This window comes from Pimephales promelas, chromosome 19 (assembly GCF_988280905.1).
Source record: "Pimephales promelas chromosome 19, fPimPro1.hap1.1, whole genome shotgun sequence".
Classification (NCBI taxonomy): domain Eukaryota; kingdom Metazoa; phylum Chordata; class Actinopteri; order Cypriniformes; family Leuciscidae; genus Pimephales; species Pimephales promelas.
Window position 1 is genome coordinate 28,609,849 of NC_142787.1, and position 23,097 is coordinate 28,632,945.

The 23,097-nt window shown below is 38.3% G+C and overlaps 1 protein-coding gene across 2 annotated transcripts; it reads right to left on the reverse strand.

Moving 5' to 3' along the window:
- Window positions 1-323: 323 nt before the first annotated feature.
- cnot6a (CCR4-NOT transcription complex, subunit 6a) lies at window positions 324-17,035 on the reverse strand. Of its 2 annotated transcripts, none has more exons than XM_039693753.2 (12): window positions 16,897-17,035; window positions 15,404-15,525; window positions 14,519-14,705; window positions 13,861-13,946; window positions 13,202-13,303; window positions 12,909-12,977; window positions 11,952-12,109; window positions 8,767-8,921; window positions 8,415-8,569; window positions 5,592-5,825; window positions 5,303-5,505; window positions 324-4,019 (listed from the first exon to the last, which is right to left on the reverse strand). In XM_039693753.2, exons 2-12 carry the CDS (start codon window positions 15,513-15,515, stop codon window positions 3,807-3,809), a joined length of 1,674 nt encoding a protein of 557 aa, XP_039549687.2. In that variant the 5' UTR covers window positions 15,516-15,525; window positions 16,897-17,035; the 3' UTR covers window positions 324-3,806. The 2 variants fall into 2 exon arrangements, with proteins under 2 accessions (XP_039549687.2, XP_088979583.1); XM_089123457.1 differs by having other exon boundaries at window positions 16,911-16,991.
- Window positions 17,036-23,097: the final 6,062 nt, after the last annotated feature.

The window sequence follows — 23,097 nt, forward strand, 5'->3', positions numbered from 1 at the left end:
CATGTGAAAGACGTATTTTTAAGAGTGCTACTTAGACACTTCTAAATGTCTATTTGACATCTGACAGGAAACGCCAGGACATTGCACATGAGCAAACACTCTTAAAAATACGTCTTCTAGATGTAAAACTCACATCAAATAGACTTGAGCTATCTGGTTTGGAACAACATAAGAGTGAGGAATTAATGATAATTTTCATTTTGGGGTGAACTAACCCTTTAATGCTAATATAAAGAAATTGACGAAATAAATTTGTTCCATGTGTTGTAACCTACACAAGGCCATGTAACATCAATCCAAGAACAAACACAAAACACCAAGACTGAAACAGATATAGAATTTATTTAACCATGAGTAGGAAAAAAATACATAGGTGTAAAGGAAACAAGCTGACCCTGTTATAAACACATCACTACTCAGAGAACCAAGAGAACTGGAGAAACAGTGAAATCCAAAACGCTTGTTTACCATTAGGTTTTTATCCCCAACACTTAATATTGAATTAAAAACAGCTGCCATTATTTGATTTTCTTTTATTAAATATCTATAATCTTTTACCATATATGTATTTATATATATATATATGCAACATTCTTATTTGAAACATTGTGCAAGTGTTATGCTGGTATTCCATAAATGGTAAACAAGAGTTGGTCCAGTGCATTATATAGTGACATTACCTAAATACTTATTGACTCTCAGCTGATTCAACCACAATCCTGACCATTGAACTACTACCCCTACCGACAGAGAAAAGTCGACTATGAAACAGGAAAAGGAAATTAAAAGGTGAAGCCAGAAACATCTGCTCAAGTGGATCAGAAAAAGGGGAGGATGGATGCAAGCAATTATTGCCACGTTGACGTGATTAGCATGATGCTGTTTTTGCTTGTCGTGCACAAGACACCACCTGAAACCATCGTCTTTGACCCAAAGGAAACAAAAACGGCTGAACAATATGGTGATGGCAACAATATCTATACATGCGCAATTTATTAGAAGTGACTTTTTCATAGATCAGTGACACCGAGTTGTGCACAGAACACAAGGAAGGAGAGCAAGAACACTCGTAAAACAAACAAAAATAAAAGTCCCATTCTACTCAAACTCACTTTCTCCTGGAGAGCTGTAGCAAGAAAACACCTAAAAAAATTAAACGAGAAAGAGACCGATAGAAAGAGAGAGAGTGCTATTCTCGCCACCACCCAAACACATTTAAACTGGCACTCAAACCAGGTGAAATGCCACAAAGATCAGGGTCAAAGTTGAAATCGTTTGGTGACAAAATGACAGCTCTTTATTTCTCCGTGACTTTACCATTTCATTGACGTGTCTTTTTCTCAAAAGTTTCTTGAAGTGAAGGTTAGCAACAATATAAATCTATAATTCAGTGTGCCAACATTTTTACAAAAAATTTGGTTTTGAGTATTACAAAACAAAAGCAAAATGACAAAAACTATTAGATACACACACATCAACACAATTCATGTCAAAGAAAGGAAACGTGATACATTATTTATTCACACTTTACAAAAATCTTTTTACTACAACACCATCAGCAATCCAATATAACCAGACAAGTTGCTTCCAATTAAAAACAACCAGAAGAAAACCAAAAACGGACAGATGAGGAATAAAAAGGGACACCAAGAGGGGAACTATAAGATGGTCCTCCCCAGTTCATCTACTTACTCTTGCTTGATAAAAGTCATTAAAATTGACTTCTGCCTCATGGCAAAAGTAGGTTTACATTTGTATTTCTTTTTTTAAAAAAAGCAATGAGTAGCTGCACCAGTGATCTACAATAAGTGCTTGTCATTCCATTCGATTTTTTTAAAACATGACAAATTCGAGAGGGAGGGGGGGGGGAAACGAAAACAAATTGGCTTTGAGAGCACGCAGCAAGAAAACGACGCCAATGCCACCGTAGACGAAGTTAAAAGTCAGACCCGCACTACAGGAATGGTACTCTGGCCTTAGATTTAGAGCAGAAAACCGACAAAAACACACCACAAACGTCTTCATCAGTTCAGAGAACAGGCTTTACAGTAGTAAATCGAGCTTTACACTTGGCCTTGTGGCAGAATGCATTGGATGGCACGACACGAGGAGATAACCATGGTCTAGCAGGAAGTGAAATACAGAACGAGATCCGAACGAATAGAGAAATACACAAGCGAAAATATACGGTTAAAGTGAATTGCCTGAGTCGAGAGGGAGGAAGTGGCAGTAAATAGAGGATGCAAACTGGAGGGAAAAAAAATAAAAAAATTGAGGAATGGTGGATCATGAGAATGATCACGAGCCCGGATCGGCACAGCAGAAACACTCACTTTACTCGACATTACAGACACCCGAAAAAAACAAACCCAAATGAGGATATTGTATAAGTAGATTGAGGCTCTTCAGGTGTTCACTGATAGCACTGGCAGTGCGCTTAAAGAAACGAATCAGTGAGGCACAATGTCAGGTGTTCTTGAATATCAAAGTGGGTAACAGGACCACATCACCAGATATCTGCCTCAGAGGAATACATCCAAAATAATAATAATAATAAAAAAAAACTGGTACACTGGGTAAAAATGGGAACCTGGACAAGTGCAACTTTACACAGCAGATACCTGAAAAAAATTATTTTACACACGCTGGTCTTTTGAATGTTCATTAGGACGAACATTTAAAACTGATAGAAATTTCGCTTTCATTTACAATACAATCATTTTCATCCAAATCTAAAAAGTGTACGTACAAAGAAAAAACAAAAATAGATGCAGTAGATCAGGACATTTGTTGCTTGTATACAATCATGTAGAGAGAAAGAAACAAAAAAGATTAGGAGTGAACTGGAGTCTTGGCTGGGCGAAGCGTCTACTGGTGACGTTGAGGGTTTAATTTATCCGTCTATGAGTGAGATGTCATTTTCTAGCATATTCTCTTCATCTTAACATGATCAAGTGCAAAGGCTACGGTCAATGGCGTTTGCTAAAACACAGCTGGCCCTTTCCAGATGACATCCCTTCATTTAAACTCTTGCTCGGCTGTACGCACCAGATCTGCGGGCACCTCAGCTCAAGGAGGGCTCTATGGCACAACTTCATAACTAGGCCATTTTCAGCTCGTTCTTAAAAAAACAAAACAAAAAAAAACAAACACCAATTGCTCTGGCATCCAACAGACTAAATAATGAGACGTGGGCCACGCAAACCGGTCACTGGTGTACAGCTAGAGCGCGAGGATCCGTGGAGAGGCCTCAGCACCATTGAGTGCAAACGTGAGAGTTCGGCCCCGCTCTTTACACATTAAAAGCCCTTTTTTAAAGGGTTGCTCCTGGAGACCGTACTCTCTGTCTTAAGCTGGTGAAATTAGTTTTTTTTCTGTCTTCAAATTCAGCTGCTCGCTCTAAACTGGCCTCAATAACATGATCCAAATTATGCATTTCATGATTTTTCGTTTGAGCTGGACTCCCTGCATGTTTCAAAGATATTGCCATTTAGTTATTTATATAAAACAATCTGTTTTTTTCCTGTCTTAAGGTAAAACTTACATGATCACTTGGGGCCCTTAGGGTTTTGAAAAAAAAGAAAAGTACAGAATGGTAACTTGTGCCCAGAAACAGAGGGAGAAAATTAAACAAAATGAAAAGTGGGTGGGAGGTGGTATAGATAAGACTGACAAAAGTGTCTGCTTCAGTTAAAATCCATGGGAATAAAAGTTTGCCATACCCCATCTCCTCATAAGAGATTCAGATTTACACACAACAGCCCTTGCCTAAAAAGGGCCGGAGCTCCCCCTGCTGGCTCGGAGAACTACCTGCGACCAGGCAGATGAATGCCGTTGACCGCAGGCGGGTAGGGCAGGAGCAGCTCCAGTTGTGCAAACAGGGAGAAGTGATCCGAGGGGATGTGGGGATGGGGGCAGCCAGTGATACTGTTCTCGTGGAGCCAGTGGGGGTCCAGGGGACCCAGTACGCCCAGCACATTGAGCAAAGGTTGAGAGTAGAAGATGTAGTCAATGATGCCCTGAAAAAAAAAAGAAGAAAAACATTACAATTGAGCCATTGATGAACTTTATGGAAATTAAATATGGATGAATCCTTAAGCGTGTATCCTTTAAGCAAATGTATTCACTCTATTACAGGCCAAACCGGTCTTCAACAAAATATCTGCTGACATTTGAAAACAGAAGGGTCTGACTTTCGATTTGTGAAATTTGTGGGGGGGGGGAAATACGGACTGAATGAAAGGGCAAACTCATTCTCAGACAGTAGGTGGCGCTTATGGAACCAACTATTGTATGACATGCTATAATAAGAATACTGATAGAAATGTAATATTTTTACAGATCAGTAAAATTACAATAGTAACATTTAAGGCAATTTATTTGTTTTCAAACATTAAACGATTAAGGTTATTTTTGTTAAGAAAACACAAAGATCTCTTCGCTTCTCTTGGTTTGAAAGATTTATCAACGATTCTCATGACAAATGTTGCGTTCTCAAAAGCAAATTATAGACGTTAAATTATAAGTACTTGAGTAGCATTTACTGTGAATCAAAACTGAACGCAGTGTTGGTGCAGTACTCTGAAACATGCAGTATGTATTTATAAAAAATCACAACGGTTGTGATCTGATAAATCACACTAAACAATCCAGCCCAGTCTCATCCCAAGGCGTCAAATACTGATGCTTTTGACATTTCGTCTACATCCAACGCACATGGCACCCTTTAGCGTCAATATGAGACGCAGATATATATGGGCCAGAAGGCGCCTCCTTGTGGTCAAACCCTAACCCTACCCCAGAACTAAACCTACCCATAACCATAACCAAAATGTGTTATATTGACGCTAAAGGGTGCCATGCAAAGTCAAAAGCGTCACTATATGACGCCCTACGATGAGAATGCGTTGGTCATGCATGGTCAATTCATAAAAAAAAAAGCTAAATTTCAACTTTTTTTTTTACCCGCATTTGTTGCAGCATGGTTAGAAGCAATCAGTGTTTGAAACAAATGTATTAGAACTACTGCAGCAAGACTAACCATGTCCCTTTAGGGGCTCCGTAGAACGTTTTATTCATTTTCAGTGCCTTTCCGAACAAGATATTTGACTTCGGCATATTTCGGAAGTTACCTTTCACTGTGAAGATCTAAACATATTTAGATAAATATGTTTAGATCTTCACAGTGAAATTCAAACCATTGTCGATGTTGCATGATCACCTAACTGCAAAAGTACAGTCTGAATAAGATGATCATTTGTCCCTTTATCATTTGCTGGTTTGAATGGCACAGAAAACAAACCTTAAAGTCAAAGGTGTAGTTGGTGTAAGGCATCAGGCCGTTCTCGTAGGCACTCTTCAGCTTGAAGCCGTGCGTGATCCTGGTGCTGGAGGTGCCGTTCTTGCCGTTGCAGTTGAAGTTGGTCAAGCTGTCAATGTATCGCAGCTCTTTGAAGTCCTTGTGTGTGCTGTCCACACCACCTGTGCTCAGGTACTCCACGACACCTGTGTGTGCGCATGACAATCTCCATTAGGGACTGAACAAGAAGGGAAAGCAATCCCAGAAAACACTCTGGTTCTGGAATACATACCCGAGTCAGGTAGAGAGTTGAGGTCAGCGCACAGGACGAGAGGGATGGCATTGGGTTCCCCAGAAACCGAGGAGAGCTTCAGACTGCGAGTGGCCTTATCCACAATGTTCTTCACTTCCGACAGGAACATCATAGTCTGGACAAGCTTCACATCCGAGTACTCGGGGTCCCAGTGCATATGAGCATTGGCCACCAGAAGGAGCTGTTTCTCCATGCCATGTAGAGACTTTCCAGCTATGGAGCAAAAAGAGAGACACTGCGTTAGATACTTGTCCAACCTTAGGATCTCATCGATGGGTAACACTTGAGGAGAGACTCTAACTAGTAATTCATATTTTCGGTTTTCATTTTAAATTTGTTTGGTTTTGTTTATTTTCTTTTTTTTAAACCTGTCCGAACACTTATGAATATTTATATCATCTTAGAATAAGTGATCTAAATGTATTATATTTAAATTCTTATTTTCAAGTAACAAATGTTTAATAATTTTAGCTAATAACCTTGCTGCCTACAATCAATATTAAAACTATATACCATTTCACTTAAATCAAATCTACAAGTAATGCAATTTGAGATTTGTTAAAGATTACATTCAACAGTCTTACTAAAGTGTTAAGGGTGAACCAAATGAGAATAAGATGACAGCAAAGATAAAAGTAAAAACGTAAATATAAGGAATGAGAACGTAAAATTAGAGCTGCACGATTCTGGAAAAATTGAGAACAACGGTTTTTCTGTTTCAAACCGAGATTACGATTCTGAACAGACGACAAAACAACGCAAGTAATTTACTAGTGGTAAATCGTAATTTAATGAACAACAAAAAAAAAAACATCTGTTCGAATGATTCAAAATAACTTCACTTTCATTACTGGATGAACAAATCTTTTGAATGATTCAATGACAAATACCAAATTTCAAGTCACTTGTCACCACCTACTGGTGTAACGATGTATTTTTTTATTTTAAGCACCGAATTACTTGCAAAATGTGACTATTTTAATCGCTACCATTAGACACCAGTGTTTATATTGGAATTAAACTCATCTCAGTAACAGAAATAACGATGCTGTGTGGTTGTAAAGACGGTTTGTGAAGCGGTTTCATACCTATATACATGACAACTGCTCTTTCTTGGTCAGTGGCAGCGTCAACACAGTAAGTCTGCTCCGATCAGGATTTTTCAGGTCGATCACAGGAAGCAGTATCGGCCGATACCGATCACCAATACAGAAGACTTCCTTTTCTTTTTATCATGTAGCATTATTTAAAGAAATAATCAGGATCTTAAAGACATTAATTCAGGACTTGAATTTCATTTTGGAAAATGGGGGGAATTCCCCCTCTTAAGTGACTCTTTCTTAAGAGGGGATTTCTTCTTTTTTTTTTTTTCAGGGGGAAGTTGGTAGTGGGGGACATTTTTGTAAAGATATTTTTTTATTACAATTATCTCACCTAAATGTTGATCAAATGTTTGCTTTTACGGTAGGGCAATTTTGTGGCACAATAGCTTAGCACAGCACAAGCCTGATGTCAAACTTTGAATTACATTTACAAAAAAAAGACAAAGCAAGCAGTCAGTAATAAAATGAGAAAAACAAATTACAAGCAGTAGCACAAATAAATGCAATAGACACAAATGAAAAACAGTGCTTTTAAGTTAACTGATAATTAAGGAATCAAAAGTAAAATAACACTAGATCTTCCTTGAACAAATTAAATACCAATTAATCGTAACATTTAAAGTTGAGTCAAGAGCAGCGAGTGATTTATCTTGTTTGATTAACATTAAATGACAGACAGCAACAGGCATCTATAGGCTGCTGATATTTAAATCTGATGCACGGTTCTTGCCAAGACGGTAATTTTGGGCAAACAAACATTAAATGTTTAATTAAAATTAATTGTTTAATGTCATATACATCGGTATGAAACATTTAATTAAACATTAAAGTGCAATTTGTCATGAAGAGACCCGAGAGCGGTTTGTGAGGCGGATTTTTCTTCTCTTTTTAGTCTCTCAGAGAGTGCTGAATGGTTTAAAAATGTTTGAATGTTTAAACTGGCAAGACTTAAAAAGATGTGCAAATGATAAACTTTGGTGACAGTGCAACAAGCGTACGTCACTTTCAGCATTATTTTTCACCCACGCCGGACAGAGATTGAGACACCTCTCGCGGCAGGCGAGTGTCTTTTTGCGTCGTCGGAATGAGAATGGTTTCTAAGATCGGCAAATTGAGAGATTGTCGGCTGATAACGATCAATCAGAGCAAATTTGATCGTTTTTAATTTGAAAGGTTTAACAGACCTAGCTGAATCGTTGTCATCCAGGAATAAGATTGCATGGGTGTTTGAATCGTGATCTTTTATTGATTAATCATGCAGCTCTAAATTAATCAAAAATAGTTTCAGTTCTTGATTATGATTGGCTAAGCCATAAAGCTGTCTTAAAACACTCTATAAACCCACACCTGTGACCTCATTACACCATTATTCCTCTATGGCAACTGTTCTGCTAAATGTTTCGAAAAACGGCATTGCTTGGAATAATTATTATTAGTCATCAAAACTAATTTTGTTGCTGTGCTTAAATTATTAGTAGATCGAACATGTTGCGTTTCAGATTATAAAGTACATGGATCAATTACATGAATCCAAAATATCACACTGAAATGCTTTTTCTTTTAACTCAGTGTCAATAATTATGCAGTGTAAAATGTTTGTTAAAAATAGTTATATATTCTGTGACTCTATATGGTGTCAGTAAATCGTACAAATTAAGAGTGCAACTGTAATGTAGAGGAAAGGAAAAAGAAAACTGACCAGACTGCTCAATGACCTCTTTCTGCAGCTCTAGTAGTACAGCCACTCCGATGTTGTCCTTGGTCATCACCCTGTTCAACATGGCCTCTGAGCCCTCGGAGTTTGCCATAGCCAGCTGGTTGAACTCCACTGTGTGTTTCTGTACCAGACTGAACCTGCTCAACACAGAAAAAGCAAGGTCAGGATGAGCACATACATAATATGTTAGAACAACTGTTTTTCTAAGTCATCTCAGGTATTCGACACAATAATAAAGCGGTTTTCAAACCTGGGCTACCTATAGAACACCAGGACCAGGATTGACAACCAATAAACTAAAGCCCTGCAGTCTGCTTATTTATGCCAGACTCACTTATCCGTTTTGTAGAAAACGGCACAGCCGTCCACATGTTTGCGGTCCGATTCAGACATAGTCCTGGCTCGGGACTTGGGGCTGAAGAATCCATCGTAACCCTGTTCCTTCAGCTCCACCAAAAAGAAGTTGTAGTACTGCTCTGTCTCCACTTCCTAATGGGCACAAATGTGACGAATATTATTTGATAATATTATTAATATTATTCTTATTTTCCATCAATCGCAAAATACGTGCGCACTCTGATGTTAACAATCTCCACAAGAAAAATTGGACACCAACACCGACAGACTAGACAGAGCAGGATGCTTATAATATGAAACAAATATCAGCGCTCAGGTTCTGTCCATTTTATTACGAATTTTTGCCAATAGATACAGTTTTGGCACTTGTAAAAGTGACGTGATACATCGCTGCGCCTCGGGTCAAGTAAACCGATTATCTGTTACTTTATTTAAGATACAGTACAACTTACCAAAAGATACATAATTTGGAGTGTTTTTCAACCATGGAACTGCAGGAGAACAATTATTCCACAGAACGTTACATTTACCTCAGGAAAGCCATTTAATGACCAGCACATTAGTTGACTAGAAAAAAATAGCTATAACAGTGAGTATTTCTAAATATGTGCTCTATATAACATGTTTACTTGTCATTATATAATTGTTATAAAAAATTACACTATATTTTATACTATTATTTATATTGTATGCATTATATTTAATTTCTCTGTATGTTTACAGCATTGATGCATTTTTTTCTTGAGAAAAAAGATATAACGCAGGTGAATAATATTTATCCAAATGAGTCAATATTGAAATCAAATCGTAAAAATTGTGTTAAGCAATAATACAAACAGTAGCCTCAGTCATTGCACCATGTAAACATTAACATATTTTGGCAAGCACAATTTTTTCTTTTTAAGATAGCCCCAATGGGCTATATGCACGCATATGTTCCGCATTTGACGTAAGGATGCTCGTCCATTTCCGGTTGTGTAGATCAGTCATTCCCAAAGTCGGGGTCCCGACCCACACGTGGGTCGCGGGAGATTTTGTCTGGGTCGCCAAGTCGAGCACTATTTTTCAGTGTGTTGTAGGCTACTCTCTAGATATGGGCTATTCAATTGGTGGGCCGCGGGCCAAGTGCGGCCCGCCAATCATCTCCATACGGCCAAGGGCACCCCAACCTCCCTCTCCTCCTATTTTCTGGTGGTGCCGCGCGGCTAAATTTGGTTAGATATGCGCGTGGACGCAGTGGCGCGTGCAGCTGGATGACTATACGCACGCACTGTGTGTGTACCATGAGCACTCCGACTGACCTGAGAGAAAAGTTTACAGTCCGAATATTTCAGCAGTTTTTATGTGTGTCCCGTATTTCTGTCGACTGAACCAGCGATAATAATCATTCGTTGGTTTGATTATTTCCTTTCCATGAATTGGCCATTGGCCAAACGCGCGTGCATAACGGTCTGAAACGATTCGGATTTGTTCACCTGAAGCGGTTTCTCGGTAAATAACAACAAATAGAGAACAAAATAGCGCTGGTTTCAGTCGTTTCACTAGTTTACTTTGAACTAGGCAGCACGGCCCAGTGGATAACGGAAAGCAAAGCTTAAAGGAGTTGCGTTTACTCCCGGTCCCGGACACTATTATTAAGCAACGTTGCGCGACATCCTTTAAGAAGCGTCGGACACGTACTCCTCTCTCTTACAAACCACATATCACTCAATGATTTTAACTAGTTTTAAATCGGATGAAACAGTCTTAACATTCCCAACACTACTGATGAGAAAAATAGAAGAAACATGAATAAAGTTAGAAGACTAAATGCCCTAATCACCCCCCTTACCATGTAATAGCCTGAATGTAATAATTTACCATGGTTTGGGCATAAATGTGGAATATTTATATTGAATGCTATGTTATAGTCATTTATATTGCCTTAGATTTATTAGGGGGGTAGAGGAATATGTATTTAATCGTGTGTGTAGTTTTTTTTTTTTTTTGTGTGCCTGTTTAGGCATTTTTATGCAGTGGTAGTGAGCCATGCATGGTTACAAAGTCTCAGTGTCAGAATATTTTAATTTAAGCCTATAATAATTATTATAGTAAATTATGTACACTGTAACTATGAGAATATGAAAACAATGAGATGCCCTGTCAACTTTTCCTTTCTCATTTCACCTCTGCATATTGTCAACAACAGGTTAAACAAAAAAAAGTGCTTTGTCAAATATCTGTATCTCTTTTAAATAGTTAACTGGAAGCTTAAAAAATGACCTTAAAAAATGGTCATACATATTTTGTTAATGCATAAATTCTCTTCGTGATATATGAACTATATGGGCCTAATGTTTTTTGGGTCACAAGGATTTATCGACTTTAAAATGTGGGTCGCCAGAAAAAAAGTTTGGGAAACACTGGTGTAGATTAAAGCGGAGGAAAACCGGAGAAAACGGGATTATGGCAGAGTCTTCAATATTTACTGTCCTCCCGTCTTTGAAACGAAACGTACATACGTTTAGATGTAATTTTATATACAGTTATGTTTATTTAATATAATTTTAAAAAGAAGCATAAACACAACGAGGGGTCTGTTTTATCTGTTTTTGTGACTAACGTTTCATTAGTATAACCATGGAGTATAAAATTCAATATAAATTCTCGGTATTGCATTGGACTCTACGATCGGCGGAAGTTATCAAGCATCCTTAATCCTTCACCGGAAATAACGCCGTGCATAGAGCCCATCCATCTGTTTTTATTGTGCAATTGAAATATCGTGATAATACCGTATACCGGGATAAAAGCTCAATCAATTAATTGCAGCATGAAAATTTGATACCTACATGTAACATCCACTCCGCACAAATTCACATTATACAAAACATACTTTAGCTGTCGCAAAGTACTTAAAGAAAATGTTTACATTCTTTAAGAAAGTATGTGATTGGACACAGCCAATGTTTTTCACACAATGCCAACTGCATCCACAATGGTCAGACTTCTGCCAGGTAACTTGTGACTGGATTGAACTGGAATTGGGATTAATTAAGAGATGTTGGTGTCAATGGAATAAACTGCTTTTGAGCAAAGATTGCAACAAGATTAACCAAACCGAAAAAAGCTTTTAAAGCACAGTTGTCCAGCTCGAGTTATTTATGCGAGTGGCTGACAAACCTGTAGGCTGATGATGTCCGCACCACAGTTGAGGATCTCTTGCATGATGGACTTCTTCCTGTACTCCCAGTTGAGGGCCCAGGAGGGACAGTAGCCATAGAGCTGACGTGTGGCGTACTTATCACACAGCACGTTGTAGCACATTACAGAGAAAAGCGCTAAAGTACGAAGGGAGAGGAAGCAAAATTTCAGTGTGGATGTCAAATAGTCATTCAACAAGATATTGTTGCAACTATTATTGCTCTTTTTTAATAAATAAAATATTGATACAGAATATAACTACACTACAGCATTACATTCAGGGATCGACAATAAGGACTCCCTGCAAATTTGAACTGGCCGAATCGGTCCCATAAAAAAAATATTTTAATATTTTAAATCTCAGCATTTTGAGGCTTAATAGAGTGCCGAAGTTACGACGTCACTCTGTAGGCCAAAAACGTGGAAATGAGTTAGCATTTTCACACTACCGGCTCCCTCGCTCTAAAGTCTATGGGATTTTTGAATGGGTTTTTGCTAAAATGCCTGAAATAAAATCTGTGGTGAACAAAGCCTCTAAATATTTTCACGTTTTGATCTAGGACATAAAACACACCAGTTATAACCTGCTTGTGTTTTTTTTTTAAACTATGTCTCTGCTTGTGTTTTTTAAAAACTTTATATAGACTTCAAAATTGTGGATTAACTAGTAAAGATGATCTTGATAGACAAAACGTGCAAGGGTCACAACTCCTTTTTAAAAACAGATCTTATTTTTTGCGATTTTCCAAAAGTCTATGGGGCAAAAATGCATAGCTTTACAATCGAGGGAACCCATGCGCCGCTAGCTTCCAAGTTGTCCTACAAAGTGACGTCATCACTTTTATTATTTGAAAATAATTGTCTAAATTGCTGCACCAGGGTAAAGGTGAAGAACAAACGATACAGAATCTGTGATGAACTGAATCTGCGTCTCACCTGCTGGCCGGGTTCTGTCTGTATCCTGCAGTTGTATCCATGAGCGAGATGGTGGCTGGTCTATAGATACTATGGCACAAAAACAAAGAAAAAGAAGTCGGCGAGTGAACCTCAAATGATGCAAGAACATAGTTATATTAACCCCACAGTAATTCAGAGCAAATCAAAAGAAAGTGTTCAATAAGAGAACAATGGCATGATTCATTTCATTGCATGAAATTAATCTGCACTGAAAGAGCACGTACAAGAACAGAAGGTTTTCCGTGATCGCTGTACAAGCGGGGTTGACTCACCACGTTTGGTGCCTGCAAGATTGTCCAGCAGGTAGTTGAGGAGCCGGCGTGTCCCATCAGGCTCTTGGTAGAGGTTCAAGATTTCTTGTGCAAGAGGGTTTCCTACAGAACGCAACCAAACATAAAGCATGACAGGAACATGGATAATTACAGAACCAGTACATGGGTCAAACTAGAATTGCATTTCCAACTGAATTTCTTTCAAATGCCACTAATCACATAATTGTGGATCCAAATAACAAGAAAATGACAACATTTTGACAGGCACATTTTTTATATATACATGTTGCACTTTAAGAATTGATATATTAGGCCTACTTTACAGTTCCTATCTAAAAGTAACAGCTTGTGACTTCAATTGTAGAATGACCCAAAAAAAAACAGTCTAAAATACCATACTAGTGTTAAATGCACTTAAATAGTTACAATAGACTAGAGCAACAAAACATCAACAATTAACTAGGCCCACATGGATTCATATTCTTTGGCCATTGAATGTTTATTATGCATTTTGTCTATATGCACTTCAGCTACCAATGAGCTCAGTAAAAAAATAAAAATAAAAACATCTATCCTGTAGATTTCCCTAAAATCAGCACAAAAATGACCATCTGGGCCTGCACAACTGAAGTTTTATGGGTTATAAAAGGAAGTAGTACCTTTCAAACCCAACGTTTGTAACTGAAAGAGTTTTCCAAGCTCAAAAGGCAGAACTCGTAACTGGTTGTTATTTAAAAGCAGTTCCCTGTGAAAAACAAAACAAAAAAAGATAAAAAATTTGCATGCCATAAAAACAATCATACAGCAATAAGCATCTGAAGCATACAGGGATACAAAATGCTACATAAAATCCAACGTCAGCAAGCCATTTTGACATATGAACCCCCTTACTGCACAAAACCTATTGCAGCCCAGTGCATTTCAGCTGTTGGATGAAATCCCAACCACTTTAAAGGTGCCTAATACAGTAGCATTTGGGCTCCTCTCAGAACATGATTTATAACCATCCACAGCAGCAGTAATCACACTAGCAGAGAAGTGGTAACATTTCAACCTGTGACAAATGAAATTGATTCAGAGCAAACCACCGTGTCCCCCACATATGAGAACAGTGGTGTTCAGAGCTCAGGACTAACGTCACCTTTGAAGAATAAAGGACCTAATTAACAACACCCATAGGCTCAACAACTCACGCGACAGCAAGTACTGGGGTTAAAAAGTCTCTGCACACTACCACAATAGCCTTATCCATCTGCCCAACATCAAACCACAATCTTTATACAGTGTGCAAATTAACACAGCCAATTAGACACCAACCTGAGAGATACCATGTTGCCTAGCTCAGCAGGCAGGCTCCTGATCTTATTGGATGAGAGGTCCAGGTACACCAAATTGTGTAGTTTGGCAATGTCGGGTGGGATTCGCGAAAGCGAGTTATCACTGATATGAAGAGCAGTGAGGTGGGTAAGGGACCATAATGATGTACTCAAACTTCTCACTTTCCCTGCAAAGACAACAGAATGTAAACATGAAATTTTGCGCTTAGGGACATCATTCACATCTACTACGGTAAAGTGACGGGGACTAATCGAACGTGCTGATTATTTTCATTATTGATTAGTTGATACAGACCTAATATACACATTTGAATTAAAATGCAATATATTACTGCATTCATTGGAAAGATTTTAAAAGTGCAACATTGGCTATGACAACACTCTAAAGGCCAAATGAGTCCACACAACAACTTTAAGAGCACAGAGAAACAATATCATTGCAATCACTTTCAGAATTATTTTTTTCCACCCGGCTGATGAACAAAAACAATTCTGCTTTGAAACACACAATTTTGATCAAAGATCAGGAGCACTCAATTTAAAACACACAGGCAGAGATAAATCATTTATAATAAATACTGCAATAGTCTATAAATAATGAGAAGTCCATTTTAATTTCATGGTGACTTTTACATTATTTCCAGCTTGTCTCACCTCGGAGCAAATTACTCGTAGTACAACATTTTCCTTTGGATTAATGAAGACAGATGATTCACGCATATAGACCAGGAATGAATATTAAAGTCGCAATGTACCAGAAGTAGCGTTGCATTTAGAAAATTCATACCAACTTTAAGTAAACTGGCTCTATTTTGATTTCATTTGTCTTTGACGTGTTAGCCCCCATTGAGAACCCCAACGTTACCAACAATCTCCAACTCTGCCCAATATGACTTCTTCCCATTTGCCGCCTCCTCAGTGGACATTATCGTATACATCCGCCTTGGGTCAGGCGGATCATATTTTTCCTTGGGCATCCCTGTAATACTGAAACACAAACAACAAAATCACTTTCACTGCTGAACACAATTACAGAACATGTATTACACACACGCACTTTGTTTACATGAACATGAAGCTGCTTTTATCGTGACAGGAAACCAAATGGGTGCAACTGTGCAAAGAACAGGTGAAAATAACACTGAAAACCCTCTGAGAGTGAGGAGTGAGAACACAAACAAAAGCAAATTCAAAATCAATAGCCGAGGGGATTTTTCCATTAGAGATACTCGCGCGCCGGACGACGTCACTACGCTTCTCAAATTTACATAATGCAGCTTTCAAAAGGCTGCGATTAAAATGGGTACGAGTGAGATTTTAAGAGTCTGTGACAAATAAGCACTCAAAAAAAAGTTTTATATGACACTATTACACTAACACCTGTCGCTAGGCTGAAGCAAATTCAATGTATACAACGTCCGAGTACAATTTTAGTCAGACATTGCACAGAAAAAAAGTCGACTCACATTGCAAATTCCATGAAACAAAAGTGCAACTAAAGTTCTTGCAAAGGTGTAAAACTGCACTCCATGTAAACACGGTGCCAGTATATTTCCTTTACATAACTGCGGTGTTAATCGCCAACTAATCACTTAACCAACAGGCCCGAGGAGCGTCAGTTTTGGTCTTTCATCATCGCTGTGCAACTCAACCCAAACAAAAACACCACCACCTCGTGTTTATTTCCCAGAGCCACGTTACAGAGCTAGGACTGCTAGCTGAGCGAGCCTGACTCACGAGGGGAACAAGGCGTCTTAATGAGTCGATTAAGGGCAAGCAATTAGAAAATTAATTGACTTTAGATGGTGCTTGAGACAGATTTGCTTTCGAACTGCTTTGGTGAATTAGTTTGATCGGACCCCCTACAATGTGCATTTAACGTTACAGTAGGGAACCTCTCTTGACAAACATCCACTTAACTTTGTAAGTGCACTTGTGCGATATTAATCGCCTGGAACACACGGAAGTAAACTAATAAGAGGTTTTATGATGTTAATAAATGTGTGTTGTGTTAGCTTATGTCGCTTCCCCACGGACGCAGCAGGCTTCTTACATAACCAACAACACAGATCTCAACGCTTAAATTCGCTTCGGTGATCATTTCATCCAATCCGTGATAGTTTTCAAAGTACCCACGCACGCAAAAGTGGAGAAAATACAAACGAGATCTTACCGATCCTTCATTTCCTCTCTGCTCAGATTGAGCAAATTAGCTTATGCGCTAACTGGCTAACAGGCGATTACAAATTCACAAAACTAGACCAACACTACGCGTAAAGCCAGTAGGAAAGAAAAATATTCCCTTGCTTATATACCACTAGAAACAACTGAAACGCCTCAAACGCGTATTCGTTTTACCTGTAAGCTCATACCAGTTCACAAAGACGAGTGCGCGTTTCCTTTGTTTCTGATCCGCTGCTCTTTCTCACTGATGGCAAACAAGCATCATGGCGGCCGTGAGAGTTTCAGGGCGCGATAAGAAGCGCCCCGATCATTGGCTGCCCCTGAAACGAGCGATCTGATTGGTCGGCTTGTCCACTCGACGCCTCCAAACTGTTTACGCCAGCGAGGCAGGTCAAAAATGGGAGTCACAAAAATAGGTCAATTTTGCGGATGTACAACATAGATATAGTTTGCCATAACGTGCTAGAATCACATAATAAATAAAATGTAAGAAGCACAGTAAGTAAATAGGGGTGTGTTTTGTTATATAAACACTTTACACAGGCTATTTGAAATTGTGTGACTGGTATTTAAGGTGGGCTTGCACTGATTTTAATTGCATCGAGGTTTATGTGAACTTAAAAATCAAATGACACGTGCAAAATATGCAAATCATTTCATCTCCGTAACCGATGTGAGGTGTATAACCTCCCTAATAGCCTATTATATCAACCACGTAGAATAATATGTGAAGAAACAGTTTTCAAAAAAAATATATGCTACAATTAAATGTGTTTATGGTTGCAGTACATTTGATAAACACTGGATGGCAACATTTAGCTTTACACACATCAGGGCTTTGCTCAAAATTGAATAGGCCAGTTTACAAGACAAGTTAATTGTCAATACTTAGCTGAAATGGTAGAAATTAAAGGAGTAGTTCACTTTTTAAAAAAACTTTTGCTGATAATTTACTCACCCCATGTCATCCAAGATATCCACGTCTTTCTTTCTTCAGTTGAAAAGAAATTAAGGTTTTTGATGAAAACATTCCAGGATTTTCTCCATATAATGGACTTAAATGGGAACCAAACGGTTCAAGGTCCAAACGAGAGTTTCAGTGCAGCTTCAAATGGCTTTCTGTGTATTCAATGGATTATACAGACAATTTGCATAACGTGGACACAGTTCTCCTTAGAATTTTGATTGGGGTATAATAGGGAAATGCAGTAATATTACATTGATTTATTTAGGATTAAAAAAAACAACAACTGTAATAGATATTGGAATTATGTTTTTATAAATCATAATCTTAACAGATTCTGAGAAAGAAATTTCTTAAAGGGTTAGTTCACCCAAAAATAAAAATGGTGTCATTACTAACTACTAACAGGCTTTACTAACAGAAATCATGTGCTGATGAATTCACATCATATAAAACCTAATTCACCACTAATATTTAAAAGGAATGCAGGTTTTTCAGTAAACTGTGTTTGAAATGTGGGATGTAAAGATTGGGTGACAACACTGAAATTGTCAAAGAAATAATCCTGCCATAAGCACAAACACACTCCCACCTGCTGAGGGCTAAATATAGTTTCATCCCTGACATCTTCCACATCATGATGCATGCAACCAGGCTATACCTTTCATGACAGAACATTAATAGGTCTGAGATCTTGAGGTCAGAGCTGAGGCCTTGAAGATACAAGCCTTTCGTTTAACGAAATCCTAAACAAAATGAATACACAATCTATAACCAAAGCATATTAAATATATGTGTAAACCGAATGTTCATCAAAGTATTTTCTGTCTTCATTCATACCTACATCACAGAAGAATTCTGTCATTGTTGTCTGATTTCGAACACATTTCAAATGTGAAAAAACAACTAATTCCTTAAAGCTATTTTCACAGCTAGAATTTTATGCAGTCTAAATAGACGCAATTAAAACAATATTTTTTCACCCTTCGCATAATTTGACAAAATTATAGCTTGATTGTAAATTACACAATATAATTGGCTTCACATGATATTGACCTTGGTTTTCTTTGTGTTCTTCAAGTCTCATATTTCACCTTGCACTTAAAGGGACACATCACCCATTTGCATTAATCTTTGTATCTTTAGAAACCCAGTCATATTTTTGAATGATCATGGTTTATTCCCTTATTTTCCCCTGAGATGGGAGAAATAAGGATTTAAGTGTTTTACTTCCTGCTTATTATGACGTAAAAAAGTCATTTTGAAAAAAAACTCATGATAAAAAGTTTTCCTATAGACAGTTTTAGTGTGATCTTAGTCCAACAAAAAGTTCTCAAGTTTAAAACACCAAGTTACAATGAGGTAATGATGGGATTTAAAATAACATGTTGAAACTGCAATATCTAATCTAATATTAGATCTGAAATTTATATATTTTACCAAGCCCCAACTTTCACAGCTCTATAATTCAAAACAAACCATAAAAATTTGTATCATCTATTTGAATTCACATCATCCAATTAGCACCTACATTCAAAAGCATCAGTTTAAGTAGCATCCTCATTTAGCAGACACCCATTGAAATCTGACAGATGCTTTTGCCGCATTCACTTATCTGTGCATTGCAAGGGTTGCGCTTGTCAAATGTTCTATGATCTTGTGTTTCTCTATCTTCTAGCACCCACTTCCGCTTACTGTGCAGATGTGTGCCAGAAAGCTCTCCGAGGCAGTGACTTAACACTTTGAATTGTAGGATTCATTTAAATGACTATGATTGAGATATCCCTGCCAAAAGCTATTGAATGGCTTTCAGTAGCATGCAAGAGTCAGTGTTATCAGCTCTTTCAAGAAATCGAATGCCCCGGGTTATGTAAATCAAACACTTGATAATTATCTCAGCGCGGTTGGAAAGTAGTCCGGTAATTTCATCATTTCCCATCTCTAATGATTAGGAAAAGGGAAAGGTTGTAATTGAAAGAAGGTGATCTTAAATCTTAGCATGCAGTGCTGCATATGGTATGAGACCCTGTGGCATAAAACGTCCATCTCTCTTTACTCACCAATTCTTCCAGTCACATGTCATGTTCACTTTTGATTCATATTCATTGGTGGATGGTAACCGAGTGATATAGAGGACTTGTATAGATACACTTTGTTACCAAACCAATGAGAAATGTCAAGTATTATACAAATAAACAGAATAAAGCAAATAAACGGATTTAATTATTGTTTACTGCAACTATCCGTGTTTGAATTAAATAGGATTAACCATCTTTTGTTTGTAATTGGCTTATGAAGACACATTCTCTAATATGGAAATCTGTAATGCGCTGGTTTTGATGGAATTATACGTGCTGAATATCACTTGTCAAAAAAACCCCAGTGTCAGTTTGTATTCATTAGCTACTCTCAGGGGCTTGAAACTGAAACACCTCTTTTTAGACTACAATAACTTATCAGTATGGTGTAGGGCCTCCTTTTTACGTCAAATACAGCATCAATTTGTATTAGGAATGACAGATACAAGTCCTTCACAGTGGCCAGATTTTGAGCCATTCCTCTTCCAGAATGTGATAATGCTAGAGGAAAACTTGTTGTTCGAAAAATATCCCAAAGTGGCTCAAATATATTTAGATTTGGTGACTGTGAAAATCCCTGCACATGGTCCCTCAGAATGGTTCGGTCCTTAGCAGTGACATGTACAGGGGATGGACAATGAAACTGAAACACCTGGTTTCACAACACAATAATTTGTTAGAATGGTGAGGGCCTCATTTTGCATCCAAATACAGCACCAATTGACATATAGAAGTCCTTCACAGTGACCAGAGGGATTATGAGCCGTTCCTCTTCCAGAACAGTGTCCAGGTCACTATATGATGCTGGTGGACTCGCTCCTCCAAAACACCTCAATAATATTCAGATCTGGTGACTGTCAGACCATGGCAGATGTTCAACGTCACTTTCATCTTCATCAAACCCTTCTGTCACAAGTCTTGCTGTGTGTGTTGGTGCATGATCATGCTGATACACGGTTTGAGCATCAGGTGCTCATGATCCTCCAGAAGGGTTTGGTAGTCCTCGGCAGTGTCGTGTCCATCAAATACAATCAGGATTGTCATGATATTGGAGCTCAAACCATCACTGATCCACCCGTGCTTCACTCTGAAGATTGGCCGCCAGGCATATAGATGTGAAACCTCCAACATTGGCCAGTGTTTCAGTTTCATTGTCCAACCCCTGTACATAAAGCACAGTAGGGAATGCCATGATATTGCTGCCCTAACCATCACTGATGCAGACTTTACCATGTTGTGTGGAATGCAATATTTTATGTACAGCTGTGCTATTGCTCTGCTAAGCTAATTCAACCGTCACACTTTTCTCTGACTGATGTATGTAAAATCAGTCAAGATTGGGCATATATATGTGTGAAACCTCCAACACTGGCTTGAGGAAAGCCTTCCAAGAAGAGTGGAAGCTAAAGCTGTCATAGGGGTTACCCCCTTTTATTACTCCATAGTGTTTATGTTTTTAGAATGCAATGCCATTCACCCAAAAATGAAAATTAAGTCATTAATTACTCACCCCCATGCTGTACCAACCCCGTAAGACCTTCGTTCGTCTTCGGAACACAAATGAAGATATTTTTGATTAAATCTGAGAGGTGGATCACTGCTACATAGGGATGCTGCTACATAGGGATCCCTTACATACTAAGGGATTGAAACTTGACGGAAAGTCATTGAAGAAAATGTTTAAATATTTCATGGCTCAACTACAAGTTTATCAAGTGACGTGAATACTTTTTGTGCGAAAAAACAAACAAAAATAACGACTTTATTCGACTATTCCTTTTCTTCCTCGTAGGCCTGAGACGAGAGTTCAAGAGATTTCCCTCAACTCCAACTCCTTCAGTTCAGTTCTCGCGCATGCGTCCTGGAAATCTCCAACGCATTCTCATCCCAAAGCGCCATATACAACGCTTTTGCAAAAGCGTAAATATCCAATGCACATGGCACCCTTTAACGTCTAATGAGACGCTTCGGTTATGGTAAAGTTTAGGTATGGTGTAGGGTAAGGGTTAGACCACTAGGGGGCGCCTTCTGCCCAAATATATCTGCGTCTCATTTGACGTTAAAGGGTGCCATGTGCGTTGGATATTTACGCTTTTGCAAAAGCGTCCTATATGGCGCTTTGGGAAATCTCTTGAACTCTCGTCTCAGGCCTACAAGGAAGAAAAGGAGTTGAATAAAGTCGTTATTTTTGTTTGTTTTTTCGCAAAAAAAAGTATTCTCGTCGCTTGATAAACTTATAGTTGAGCCACTTTTGTCACATGGAATATTTAAACATTTTCTTCAATGACTTTCTGGGCCGTCAAGTTTCGATCCCTTAGGCAGCCTATGTAGCAGTGATCCACCTCTCAGATTTAATCAAAATTATCTTCATTTGTGTTCCGAAGACGAATGAAGGTCTTACAGGGTTGGTACAGCATGGGGGTGAGTAATTAATGACTTAATTTTCATTTTTGGGTGAACTAAACCTTTAAGGTTCCTGTTGGTGTAATGGTCAGTTGTCTCAATACTGTTGTCCATATAGTGCATTTCAATCCTTTTGCATTTCCTTGCAAAACGTTTGATTTTAAGAGTGCAAATGTTGTGCAAGAAAATGCTGTTTCTCGGAGGAACGCAATACTTTTGCGAAAGAAAGCCAATGTTTTGTGAGTGAAAGCAAAAGCAATGTAATAATAATTCTCCTTCCCATGCAATTTATTTTACCATCACCATGTCGTTTTAAATTATCCATACAATTGAATAGTCAGAATCATATATTCTGCTAATGATTTTTTTTCTTACTACAACAATGAAACTGAGAATGTTGTTTGCTCAAGCAGAGGTGAGCCATCTCAGTTTCTCTTTATAAACTAAGAAGCTCGGTTTGCAAGTCAATGTGAACAAAGAAACTGCCTGTGGATCTGAATCATGAACAGAGAGAGTCCTGGGATTTCCCTTCAGACTGCAGCAGTCTGGGAATTTGTCACAGGCCAGGGGTCACATTATGACCTTTGACAGAGCTGTGATAGATTTTCTTCTCTGCATCTGATATAATAATTCAAGGTAAAAAAAAGGTTGTTTTTCCTTTGTTGTGTCTCCCTGTTTAATTCTCACACTCACACCCCCACATTCTCACCTCCAGTGAGCGTATCTCTAGAAATAAGAGCAATGTTCCTCTTTGCACAACAACCTGAATGGCCAAGTACGTCTATATTGATGAACGCAGGTGCCATTGTGGAGAGAAACAGTATGGATCATTGAATGTATTGCATTAGGGTCTGGTTTCACAGACAAGGCTTAGATTAAGACAGGATTGGGTCTTAGTTCACTTACTGGTGTGCATCTTGAATCAAAACA

Excerpts from the sequence above, each read along its gene's own strand:
- cnot6a (XM_039693753.2), bottom strand. The coding sequence starts at position 15,515 with ATGCCCAAGGAAAAATATGATCCGCCTGACCCAAGGCGGATGTATACG. Across the intron at positions 8,570-8,766 it reads GTTTTCTACAAAACGGATAA|GTTCAGTCTGGTACAGAAAC; the intron begins GTGAGTCTGGCA and ends TGTGTTGAGCAG. Across the intron at positions 5,826-8,414 it reads AGAGGTCATTGAGCAGTCTG|CTGGAAAGTCTCTACATGGC; the intron begins GTCAGTTTTCTT and ends TTTGCTCCATAG.